Source organism: Anoplopoma fimbria, chromosome 3, assembly GCF_027596085.1.
Source record: "Anoplopoma fimbria isolate UVic2021 breed Golden Eagle Sablefish chromosome 3, Afim_UVic_2022, whole genome shotgun sequence".
Classification (NCBI taxonomy): Eukaryota; Metazoa; Chordata; class Actinopteri; order Perciformes; family Anoplopomatidae; genus Anoplopoma; species Anoplopoma fimbria.
In genome coordinates, this window is record NC_072451.1 from 1,206,123 (window position 1) to 1,219,671 (window position 13,549).

The following is a 13,549-nucleotide window of genomic DNA, read 5'->3' on the forward strand; positions in this document are numbered from 1 at the left end:
AAGGATGAGCATCCTGAATAGTTCATGGATAGATGTCGACTACTCAGTCTGGATTTCTATTATAATCGCATTTTAGCCTCAAACTGAAGGTGAAATTTCTCAAAATACCATTTTCTCGTTGTGCTTCAGGTATGTCTTTGCCTACAAACACGTTGTACCAACATAAGTGACCATTCAAAAACCACATCAATATCATTTTACAATGTATTTTGATGAAAATGAGAATAATTATGAAGTAAGAAAATCCCTATAAATGATTATAACAAAGGTAAAAGGATGACATTTAGAATTTGATGGTTTACTGACTTCAGAGTAGTTGAAATGATTTTTGGGAAGCTGTCAAAAATGTTTTATAGTCTGGAGCCTTATAGACCAGCTGCTATAATCAAACAAAGGCATCTGTATGTGCCAATATGGATCAAGCAATCAATATCAGCAGCAAAATAAACTTGATCGGGGATCTTTAAAAGTTATATTTTATCCCTTTTTTATTTTGTGCTGATCCGATCTGTGATCCGATCCACTACTCATAATCAAAGCAGAGATGGTGGTCTGACAACATGAGCGCATCCACAATGTGTGTGTGTGTGTGTGTGTGTGTGTGTGTGTGTGTGTGTGTGTGTGTGTGTGTGTGTGTGTGTGTGTGTGTGTGTGTGTGTGCGCGCAGCTAATCCACCTACCAGCAACGGGTGCGGGTGCAGGGACGACCCTCACCGGCCGTTGAGCGCCGTACGGCTGTCCTCCAGCTGTGGAGGCCGAGACCGGTCGCTTCAGGCCTCGACTCAACTTCCTGAATAGCGGGTGGGCGTTGTCCAGCTCGTGTAGTGGTAGTGTCCGTGGTCTAAAGTGCCTCCATCGGCACGACCTTATATTCAACAGTATCTGACTGAGGTCCGTGGAAGAGGGGGAGGAAAGAGAGGAGTTGCAGGAGGAGGAACTTCTGTCCGAGGTATTTGTTTCTGAGGTACTGGCAAACTTGTCGGTGGCCGGCGAGCGTGAAGTGTTTGTAGGAGAAGGAGGCGGCGGCGAAGAGGGGGGAAGAGACAGGTTGAGCATTTCTGGATCCAATCCGTGGAAAACGTTGTCGTAGTCCGTGAACGCCCTGTCCAGCAACACCCTGTGGGAGGAGGAGACAGTCAGGTCTTTTGTTTGGACAATGGGGACACGTCATAAAGATAACTAGCCGCATTTGTCTGTGTTCTCTCTGAGGTTTATGTATTAAAGCTCTCTTCTTACAACTCTTGATTCTAGTAACTATCGGTTATAATTGAGTATTTTACCAATTAATGAAGTTATTGGATAAGAATACTCCTAAGCATGTCTTGTCTGCAAAGAAAAGTTGTCTGCACCTTCGATTTCCTGCTACAGGTCCTGCAAAGCATTTCAAAAGAAAGAAGCTACACATTCAACGAGTGGATAGCGTGGTTAAGCATGTGACAGAAAAACAGAAACTGAACCGACCTGCCACCTCGTCCCACGCGTCGCCGAGCCATGCCAAGGCAGCGCCGCGGCACGGTGAGCGTGGTGAGACTGTAGCGAAAACGAGCTTCCGCCAAGCCGCCATCCCAGGGTCCGCACCACGGCCAGCTCCCCACGCGGTCCTGACGAGTCTGGAGCAGAGAGACACGTTTCATTCTTACCGTCTGGGCACAATACCTCTGATGTCTGATGTCTGACTGGTCGATTTAGGGACCTCGTAAAGACCTCTCAGTCTAAAGAAGTGAACTAAATGCATTGAATATTGAGATAAACTTTAAAAAACACAACTAATATCTCCTGCATGCTTTCACAGCATTTAATAATACAAAAACTCAACGTAGTTACAGTTTCTGTTACAACCAGAGCCTGTAAAGAGCATTTAAATGTATCTACAACCTCAAAATACCCCCTTAAACCCACCATTATGTCAAATGAAAGCTCAAATATGCTTTCTTTTTTTGTATAAATACACCGTCTGGATGACCACAGTACTCACAGCGTAGTACTGGCAGCCTGCCTTCCTGCGAAAGGCGTAGGCACCATCTGGGTCGTTCTCCTCCTCCGCTTCCGATGAGCCTGAGTGCAGCTGTGGACACGCAGAAGGTTAAAAAGGTCAGTGGAAGAGCAGACTTCTTAACAATGAAGAACACCCACTTGTCTCATACGGCTCTGGTAAGGCAGGCAGTACAAGACCGATTAGTTTTTTCAAGTCCCTAAAAAGTGTTTCCAGCATGCGTTGTGTGCTTTTGGATACAACTTGACAAAATCTGAGGTTGTTCTAGCAAGTGTGAGAATGTGCAGCCATGGAAATATATTCTGCAAGTAAAGCAGTTTCATTATCTTTGAATGTTCTCATCTGTTTTATGCAAAATCGGAGGCACAGATTTGGAGGTTTTCAAAGATATTTTTTCCTAGTTCCACTTTTTAAAATCAGCTCACAAAAATTGAGACCAACTAACTAATGCATGGAGAAAAAGTGTCAGTTTGCTGGCTGAGAATATATTACGAAGGGAATTTACTTGAAGACACCCAACAAAAAAAAACATCTACAAACTGTAATACGAGCAGCCGTGCGTTTTCTGCATAGAGTGCTTGGCTTTGCGTGAACGATTCGTTTTATTTCCTCGAGTCGTGCACGTACCTGGGAGAAGGGCTCGTCGTCCGAGCTGGGGAAGTCGTACTGGTTCAGGTCCTTGGCATTGAAGACGGCGGGACCCGGATGGTGGGCGGCGCCTGACGAGAGCGGCAACGCCTTCGGCTTCTTCACGTACGGCCTCTTCTGCCGGGGAACTTCCGTCTTCTCGGGCTGAAAGAAGAGATTAACTATGAGACTTTGGACCTCCTTAGAAGCACACCTTAAGATACTACAGGCTATATTTAATCTTGCATGCAGGTCAAAATATTGAATTTAAAAACGCATTCTATCTGTTTCTAGTGGCGGAAAACACATAAAAACTTGCACAAATAGTACAATATACATAAATACAGCAATGTGGCCCTTTTCTTGTATAAATAAACACTCTTCTGTCTTACGTTTGTAGAGACGACAAATTCTGACTTTCTCTAATTGACACAGTCCACAGTCAGGACCCTGAACTTAATAACGAGCCTCACCTTGGACTTGTTGTCCTTGAGGTCCATGTGGTCCTGGTGTCGGTACTGGTTGGTGACTGGGACCAGGGGAATGATCTGCGGCCTCACCAGCGCCCGTTCAGCCAAAACCTCCGCCATGACCTCACCGCTGTAGTCTGACATGACGTTCCTGGAAGAGAAAAGACGAGAAAAAAACATCCCTTAACTGTCTAAACCTTTCAAAACATTTATTTTGGAAAGAAAAAAAAACAGACAAATGGAAAGTTTTAACTGTTCTTTTATCTCAGTTTAACAGTCTTGAGCAAACGTCCTTTACTGCTGTCTGACTGCTACTAGGTTTATCTTTAGGTTCTAATGCATTGTGTGTTTTCAGGCTCACCTCTTCTCAAAGATCTCCAGTGTGAGGTGCAGCAGCTCTCTCTTGCTCTTCTCCCTCCTTTTGATCATCTCCAGGATGGTGACGGCTCGGCTGAGATCCCTGCGCAGCTTCAGCATCTTCTCGTAGGACGCCTCGTCGTTCTTGCGGTTCTGAGTGGTGAAGGAGGAGAAAGATATAAGCAACACTGAAGAAGAACAAGCCACGATGACTGAATGTTAAATGTATGAAAATCACTATCTAGTGCTTCGAGTCTCTCAAAACCAGCAGTTATTTTAATAATTCTGATAATTCTTATGAAGTTTGCAGATATTTGAACGTTTAAAATGCATTACATGTTGATTAATGTGCATAAAATGTGAAAAAGCAACATCTGGTGGGTTTGCAACCCTCCTTTGTTATACAAGTAGTTAGAATAAAGATCAAAGTTACCACTAAGACTAAAATTCTTCAAATGACCACTTGGTGGCATAAACATCCTTCAGAAGAAAGTTGAGAGGAAACTACAGATTCATGGAGTCTGTTCAGCAGTGTAGCATCACTAAGTCAGGAAAACCTACTGGAGTCTATGTAAAAGTAATAGTTTTATATTTCTATCTGGTTACTTAGTACGGATGGGCGTACCCATATATTTAACAATACAGGGATTGTCCTGTAAATTTGATTAACAAATTGTTTTAAATAACCGTAACTGTACTTTATTAGATTTGATTATTGCCTTCTCTTATTTGGAACTTCCATACAAACAAGAACAACCTCACACACAAACAAACAAAAATCCCAACAGTAAAAGCTCATTTCTTTGAAAAATGGAAGAAACAATCTTCTAAAAAGGTTTGAAGTTTAACAGGTGCACATAAATAGCAGCCTGACTTCACACAGTGTCTTATAAACGGTGTTCCTCCTCATGATGGAACCACAGTTCCTCCTCATATTGGGTTGAGCTGCCTCCTCCTGCTCTGCATTTACAACTTGACTTGCGACACCTTGTGAGAACAAATACCCAACCCTAGTTTGACGGGAGTATATTTTATCTGACTTTTATCTTAAGTTATGGAATGTTATTGCAGGCATGGAGTTCACGTCTCTTTCCGACGTCAGGGACTTCAGTCTCTTTGTGGATGAACAATAAGACAATCAACCGCTGAGCCTCCATCAATCACCAGCTCACAGCGAAGCTTGTTGAGCAGACAAATGGAGGAAAAAATAAATATGCTTTTACTTTTAAAAGCATATTCATTAACGGTCAAGACCTTCACAGCATTAGTAAAAGCTGAGCCGAGTGTCTCACACAAAGCTGGGTCAGTAAGGAGCTGTTCATTGATTGTGTGACAGCATTCCTGTCGGGTTCACTGACAGAATACAATCAATATAATCGTCTACGTCACAGGTTGGCCAGCGTTTACGAAACGTCAAAACCGGATTAGGCTCATCTGACCGAGCTTCACAAAAGACAGCGGCTCAGCAGAATGTTATCACTGTGAGAAAACCATTTCATGCCAAGAGGAAGCCTGTCAAACATGAAATATGTCCCGCAACAAGGATTTAAATGACACATTATCTCTTCCCCATTTGTGATCATGTTGCCGCTAAATCACACGAGCAACTGCACAATGCAACAGCTAACAAGAGCCATCATTTTAGCCTTAAACCAAAAAGAATACACAGTGATGGATGCGCTATGAGTCACATACAAACAGCCCATCAAACCCAGAGCGTTGAGTCGACTGACCTTCCTGGTTTGCATCTTCTCGGTGCGCCGTCGGAAGGCCACGTAGGGGTCACTGGTGCTGGAGCCGTCCCGTTTCTCCTGCTTGACGTTGGGGATGAGACAGTTGGCTCGGCTGTTTTTCCTCTTGCGGCTCCAGTAGTCGAAGACCTCCTTGATGAGCTCGTCGTCCTCCTTCAGCAGCAGTTTGGCCTCCGGGAGGCTCACCGCCTTAAAAAAAACAGACACAGACAGGAGTTACATTAGTGATAAATAAAAGAGACTGATCTGTTATGGAGGGCTTTCGTGCTCATACACTTTTTTTTTTTTTTTTTTTTTTTTTTTTTTTTTTTTTTTTACAAAAGGTCATTTTGCATTTCTCTGCCCACCTGCTGCCCACTGCCTTTCTCCAGCCGGTCAATCATCTCCTCAAACTGCAGGAAGCTGATCTCCATCTTCTTTTTCAGCTTGTTGACGAACGCGTCGTCTTCCGAGTCGAGGTCGTAGTCCGGCTGCTCCGTGTCCAAGCTGAAAGCTGCAGGGAGGAAAGGAATCGTGGATAGATGAAGATAGATTGCGGATTTGTGATCAATGCAAAGCTTAAGGTTGTTGTTGTAATCTGCTTATAAAAGATGAAGAAAATAACTCATTCACCCGTCTGTTTTTAAAATGTAATGCCACATTTGCACGTTTTTTTTTTTTAAATTGAATTTGTGTTCCTGCACTGTTTTTCCCGCTTTTGTAATCTCCATATCAAGACAAGCATTTGGTGCAACCGCCCTCATGTTCACTTTGAACTTCTTAAATTGACCATTTTGGTGTTTAGCTTATCCTTTAATCCAAAGTGATAGGAGCTCTCCACTCCGACTCCACAGCACACAGAACGTTGAAAGTCAGAATTCATCTTAATTGGTCTGGTAATGACTGAAGGCACTGCCTGCAGCGCTACAAAGCAAAACAAATATCAAATAAAAACTTTCTATGAACCCTGACTTTTAGTTATTGTTGGCACCAAAACTCACGAGAAAGTGAAGTCTGTGTGCAGCCGACAGCGGATCCCATAAAAACTCACTTTCATGACTTAACAAGACAGATGGATGAAAAGAAGAAATAAACGTCCTTCCAATACTGACTTTTATGTCAGATATACAGACAGTTGCTTAGCAACATGACTGTCAAGGCCAGTCTGTACCACACATGTATTTTCAGGGCACAGTGTTTAGCGTTTGTGCTGGCAAGTCACATAACTGATGTACAAAGAAATACAATACATAAGCAAGTTTAGCACCTATTTTTAAGTATTTTTATGACAATGTTTTTAACACTGCTGTGTACTGAAGATCAAAATGCATCCTGACTTATGACACAAACTGTCCGGCAAATAAATGTAAGCATAAAAATCAAAACATTCAGTGCTAGACTGCTTACAGATATTGACCAGTGTCCCACTACTACACACTATGAAACAGACAAAATGTGCATTTTTAAATAGCTTAATTTGCTGCCCAAAACCCAGCGATTAAAAACACTGACCATTTTACAAAACAGCACAAATGCTTTAAGCTGAGAGAAACTAAGAATTGAGAAACAGTTTTTCGATACAGCTGAAAAAAAAGGTGTAAACTAGTGCAATGGAAAACCCACAAGGGGTTTATGTTGAGGGCAACATGCCTAGTTCTATCATCAAAAACAGTTGCACCTCAGTTGCCACCGTTTAGTTTACACACAAAGTACAAGTCGCCGAGCCGACAGAGCTGCAGCATCCACGGGAAAAAACAGAGCGGAGCTTCTGTGTTCATCAATAAATGATCAAACCTGGTGCGGTTCCTTTCTGCAGACGATAGAATATTCATTATACCACACAGGACTAATGTTCCCTCACCTGACTAGAATAAATAACACCACCACCCAGCAACTGTTGGATAATACGGTTAGGGACACGCTAGATGATTATCAGGCGATTATCAGGCATAATTACATCACATTTATCCCTCCAGGCGACTGAAAGCATAAGGACTGACTGGAAAAAAACAATTGTATAGATAATCTGTTTTCATCCAACCTCACAGACTGACAAGACACATTATTGGACAGTTCAATAGAGTCTGCATTAATGTGTATATGAAAGTGTACTTTCATTTTTCTCTGCCCTTTGGTAATGCTCTAGAGTGTAAGCATATGTCTGACTCAAAAGACAAACATGCAAAAGTGTTCCACTCACTGTGCTTTAGCTTTTAAAGTCTTCTAGGTTCGTCTCAAGCCTCAGTGACCCACGAGGCGGTCGCGTCAGAAAACCACGTCAATTAAATTCAAAAGAACCTCAAAACTCACAGTGGGAACGCTCCCGAAACCAGACATGCACAGCTTCAATGAGAGCAAAACAATGTGCAGACTGGAGTAAACGCTGCTTCATCCTAAAGTCAGCAAATTTTGAAAAGTCCCCCCCCCCAATTTTCTATCTTAATTTTTGTGTGGAAACAAAAGAGAAAAAAAAGTAGATTTATGAACGGTCGCCTTGTGAAATGACAAAATGCCATAAAAAAGAGGCGCACTCACACCTGGACAACAGACAGATTTTTAAACAAATTCAATATTTTCAAAACCTGGAAAACATTGAATTTTCTACACGTTTCAGACCGTCTAGACCTCTGAAGAAACCTTGAAATTAGTCAGAACAAAACATTTGTCATTTGAGGACTGCGACTGATAACAGCATCCAGCAAATTGCTTTCCTTTGAGAAACAATCACGGCAACCACTTGTGACACAGGCATGGTTACTGAACTAAGCAATCTAGCCAACTCACTTTCTTTGATATCATTACTGAACCGGGCAATCTCACAAACTCATTTACTTCGACAAACATGTGACAACTCAGTCGGAGCTCATAAAAACACATGGCCGACGCCATAAAATGGATGAATAGCGAGCGGTCTGAAACAACAGACCACATTCAGTACCTGTGAGTTCCTGAGTGACTGAATGGACGTGTAGTTGACAAAATAACATCTAATGAAATGATAATGGTCTCATGTTTACAAATAAAAAACACTAATGTGAAATATTCTCCTTATTGCAAATTATAATTTTGATCAACGACCCCAAAGTGTCACTTTATGCATTCAAAATAATTGAAGCAAACACCATTACAGCCTAATGAAACGGCCGAGGTCTCTGAATTTGTTACATCAAACTCATTTTCTCCGCTTTCGGCGTCACAAATTTGCCATTAGAGGAGCCCACTTACGCTGTATGTGAATTAGCTGCTTTGGCATCTTGAACTCCCCGGGGTAGAGGGATTCGTAGTAGGTGATGTTGCTCTCCGCCTCGGGCACCGGGATGACCATGTTGTCCCGCTTCTCGCCGTATACCTGCTGCGCCGAGATGGCCCGCTGGAGATGGTGTTCCTGCAGAGACAAAGACGGGGAGGTGAGACACCCGAACCGCTGAGCAGCGTTTCCCGTAATGCTGAATGTAAGATTCCTAATATCATAAATACAGACGCTCTGCTTTCTTTGACGACGTATTGATAAAATGTCCCGTCTCTACTGGCAGCTGAGATAAGAAACACGGAAGCTACGACTGGTGAGGAAACCATTACAAGACGTGTTCGGGGGTATTTGAGGTCAAGCCTTCTTCCAGCTACAAAAGCAGTTTAGAGCCACATGATCGTATCCAGTCTGCCACCCACGACCTGCACATCATGTTCAGCCCACTGATGTGATGGTAATATAGGTTACCGCATGTTGTAGCTGTGGACGTAGCAGTGCTGTGAAAGCTAACTTCGGCTTAGACCCACTTTGGTTGGAACAGTTAGTCTCATGTTTGTGACAAGCCACCAAAGAAATGACAACTTAAAAAGCAAGATTCTGGATTAAATGCTGGTGACTCCCAGCTGACAGTTGTTAAGATAGTATCAATATGAAGGCAATAAAAAAAAAAAAGAAGCTTGGTATCGATGTGATACGATGCGGTGGACTACAGCTTAATTCAGATACACTTGCATTGAGAAATAGACCATTTATAGAAAAACTGTTCATCCAAGCAGCAAAATGACGCATAGATCATCCAGGCTAATACAAAAATCGGTAACCGCATAACATATCTGCCAAGTTTCAACAAACTACAGTAGAGAAACTAAAAGACAATCTTATCTTGCAACATGCTCACACCAGCCATGGCGCCATAATCGAGCCGGGGGGGGGTGAGTTAAGTCAGGCGCGATTGTCTTCAAACTTGCCTTAATTTTAACCTAAAATACACACCTGTACTGTCTCGTGACTGTATCTTGCATTGTTGTCCGACTACAGTAAGTGTCTCAGTGACCACATTTTGCCTTATGAGACACACCGACAAAAACAATACCAGAGTTGCCGTCACAGCTGGTAATTAATGAGTTTGAGGTAATTAAACACTTCATAGTTTTTCCCACCAAAGAGCACCAACAAATGTATCAAGTACATCTCTGGGTCACAATCTAAGAAAGAACAAAACAAATCTAAATCGGATCAAAGTTGTCTGTTTATATTATGAGATTGTTAAAAAGAAATCGCTACATCATTATTGGACTTTTAAACTCGCATATATTCATAGTGTCCATAATCCAGTATTGATGGGGATATGCTGTAGATCTGCATAGATATGATTCGATCTCACTCGTCAGTAAAAGACACACAGATGTGAATGAGTTAAGGATTTTAACACATGAAACAGCTGATGTTTTATCATATTTAAATAAACAAATATCTTCAGAAGTCTACAGAAAAGTTCAAACTACTGCAGGGGGATATTCTCCTTCTCTCTACCAGAAACATTTGCAACTGTCATCCATAACTACGGTGCAACACACAGAGCAAAACAACAACAACAACAACCTGTATGACTATTTCATTTTGCCGTCTCAATATTCACAATAAGATTTAAAACGGCAAAATCCAAATCTTTACAAAAAGGGATGCAACAAAACGCAATCCAAGAAAACTAAACATCACAACATTGCATTACAATATTATTAAGCCTGCTACACTCTAGATAATGGTAAATAAGTCTAGAATGATTCATAAAGGCTGCATGGAGACGATTCAGAACCTGCCATCTAATCACCACCATCTCAAAAGAGCACAAACACAGAGGACACCGATTTTGTCAGTTGGCCTTATCTACCCGCCACAAGTGTGACGAGAGCCAAGCCGGTTGTTGGGAAATGTGCCGGAAGAAAGGCAGGATGGCAGACTAACTGGTTTGCTGGCGGGCAGCTTGCCTGAACGCTTCCAGTCAGTCAGTCAGTCAGTCAGTCGTAGTAGTAGAGCTGGGCGCCGAGCCGCTGGCAGGCAGTCTGTCAACACGACAGCGTGCTGCCGGCCTCGTACGGCCGCGCTCTGGCAAAAGAAGGTGTGTAGTTATTGTTTTCCCTGCGACTGTCAGAGACACGGGGGAGGAGGAAGCGAGAGAGTATCTGTGCCGAGGGAAGCTAGACAGAGTGAGTGAGTGAGTGAAAAAGAAAGTATGTGTTTCTGAGCTTATATGAATGAGTGGGACACTGTACGAAACTGTCTTTTTTCCAAAGAAAACATTTGTTTACTGCAAAAACAACCACTTAGAGTGAGTCATAGCGGAGTCACCTTTGTCTCACGGATAAATAAAAGAGAGCTTCATTAGGTCTCATTATCAATCTGAATCTGAGTCTTAACTTCATGAAGTTTTGTCAGGTTCACCTCAAGTGATGCTGCCACAAAACTCAAATCTACAACAAACCCTTACAAAGTCACAGCTTCTTTTTCAACAGGTTAGCATTTAAACTGGCTATTAAAGTTGGCCGATTGTTTCTATTTTCATATAATCTAATCGTGGTTACTCAACATCAACGATGGGCAACAAGTTATTCACGTGACAGCTTGACGCTTTGAAATATCAGAACCTTTCTACAAGCAATACAGTTAAAGTCACGTGATGAGAGAGTGATTGTATCTATATTATCATTTATTTTTATTTTATCTATTTAATAGAAATGTCTCAGCAGAGTTTCCCTTTTAAAATGCTGTGTGTCTGCTTGGGGCAATAATATCACAGCACCAGGTTGTTATCATTTCCAAAATTCACAACATGTTCTTATCGAACAAACTTGCAAAAACAACATTTTCAAAAATGTCCAAAAACTCTCTCCCACCTGCACACACCTGGAATAACAAGGGTCTAGCAGCAATCTTACAGAACCGTAAATCACATTTATACAACCACGATAAAACAAAATCATATTTTCCTAATTTATTTAGGGTGATAGACTCGGTGTAAACTTTCGAAAGCTTCATTCGAAAACCTTTACATGTAAAAATGACATACTATGACATCTATATCCATAATGTTAACCACATTTATGGAGAACAGAGCAAAGTTTTGTTAGATTGCATCTTAGTTCTAAGAGTAAGCTGGTTAAAATGGCCCTAATAAACAATACACAATCCAATAACCAATCAAAAGTTTACTGAATGATGCTACTATGGCTAGCTTATGTCGGAGTATCATATCATATGCAAGCAACCGTCTTCCAAACCTTCATGGTCAGCTACAGTGTCCAACTACCTTGTTAGCAGCGTTTCACAAAGTGTTGGGAATGATTCTTGGTTGGCTTCATTAAGCCTCGTTGCAACTGCACTTCAAAAAAACAAATCACAAGTCGGGTTTGTCAATATACAGATACAACCGTGGAATGTCCATGACAAACCATATATAGATACAATAACCATATGGGAATGTTGTTGACCAATATAATATCAAGGTGCCCCATCACACTGATGACAAACATCCTGTAAACCCAACAGTTGGAATTAAACACACACAGATGTCATATAATTACTACAGAGGTATCCAACAGTATGCAATAGGGTTGGCATACAAACATCTGTTTTCCCCAATCCGGACAGCTGCACTTCCATTAGGAAAGAGGGAAACACTTAACTACACCGTATAAAAAGGCTTTGATGTCCATGTGATTCAGTCTGCACTATGAAACTTGAATTTGCCCGTGTATCACCTAGATTGGTATACATTTATTTATCAATCAATTCTAAAAACGTAATTCAGAACCTACTTTAACAGAGCGGCACTATAGTAGCACCGTGCCCTTTTAATAGTCGAACACATCCATATAAAACAAGGGTTAATAATCTTGAGAATCTAGTAAATACGCTAGATTGAAGCAAAGATATTCAACTGACAAAGAAACGCCACATGTTGCCAACTCTTTTCCAATGAAGGTAGCTATTAGCACTAGCTCCAAAAGGCACCAAATCTACCAAGAAAACCGCCATGTCAGCAACAATGACATCCGTCCCTTAAGGCCTCCCTCACTATGACAAGAAACCAAAAACATGGCTATTGTTAGTACTAACATCTGTCGAACTAACAGTATGCAGAAAAATGTTTTAGAAGATTGCCAACCGTAGCTATATCTTCAACATCTGAACGAACAATAAAACGGTTGTTACAGGTCTGGTTGAATAAGCTGCCCCATATATCAATAACCAATGTATTTTACTGTAACATTACTTTTAGTTGATTTTAAAAAAGGTCAGTTCTTCAGCTTAGTTCTTAATGTGAGCTTCACTTGGTAACACATGATGGCAAGAGGAAAGAATTGGAACAGCCAACAGTTTCACTGGGTTACATCAGTGTGCCGTTTCTCAGAAACACATCCAGCAAAACCGAAGTTGAATTCTGCCAAACACGCATCAATCTGAGTGAAGCAGCACAAAGAAACCATTTCAATGCTTTGCAGTTTTTAACCAGATAATCTTTGACACTTTCATAGAGAAATTGCAAATACACAGCAGTATTTCACTGCATTCAGTGCAGGTGTATCTACTCTTTATGGTCGGTGGAAAAACAAATTCAATTGAGCGATTCTAAGCTAAAAACATTATGTATCCTATCTAACTTTAATTACACTTCAGTATCAGGGTAACTCATTACAGCATTAAAACGGTATTGTTGCACAAGTGCACAATTTGGCAAAAAAGTCTAATTTTTGAAAAGGTCCTAATCAGTTTTTACTGATCAATTCAGTAATTTCAACCATCCTGATATCGGCGTAAACAGTCTAAAATTCTAAATGTTATCGTTTGTCAGTTATGGTATTTGCATAAAAAACAAATCAAATAAGGAAATAAATTTCAGTATTTACATTTAATTACTTAGTTTGTTGGCGATAGATATAGAGTCCATTGTTTTTTGTTTTTTTTAAGCTTTCGCTACTTCTCTACATGATGGTGCTGTTTCCATAGAGGTGCATGACTGCTTATTTTGGATATGGCGGTTGTGACAAGAAAAACAAGCTTGACTTCTCTCTTCACTTATGCCAAAGTACTTCCACACCAACATGTTGCGTGCGTTTGGCTA

At 41.2% G+C, this 13,549-nt stretch overlaps 1 protein-coding gene across 5 annotated transcripts in view; it reads right to left on the minus strand.

The window, feature by feature from the left end:
* Positions 1–13,549, minus strand: part of LOC129089424 (enhancer of polycomb homolog 1-like) — a 32,793-nt gene that overhangs the window by 6,166 nt on the left and 13,078 nt on the right. For all 5 annotated transcript variants that reach the window (XM_054596869.1, XM_054596874.1, XM_054596871.1 and 2 more), the window contains 9 exons: positions 8,403–8,562; positions 5,546–5,691; positions 5,181–5,387; positions 3,452–3,600; positions 3,094–3,241; positions 2,621–2,785; positions 1,976–2,065; positions 1,462–1,610; positions 681–1,117 (listed from right to left, as the gene is read on the minus strand). In XM_054596869.1, the coding sequence (XP_054452844.1) occupies positions 681–1,117; positions 1,462–1,610; positions 1,976–2,065; positions 2,621–2,785; positions 3,094–3,241; positions 3,452–3,600; positions 5,181–5,387; positions 5,546–5,691; positions 8,403–8,562 (1,651 nt within the window). The remainder of the gene's footprint in view (positions 1–680; positions 1,118–1,461; positions 1,611–1,975; positions 2,066–2,620; positions 2,786–3,093; positions 3,242–3,451; positions 3,601–5,180; positions 5,388–5,545; positions 5,692–8,402; positions 8,563–13,549) is intronic.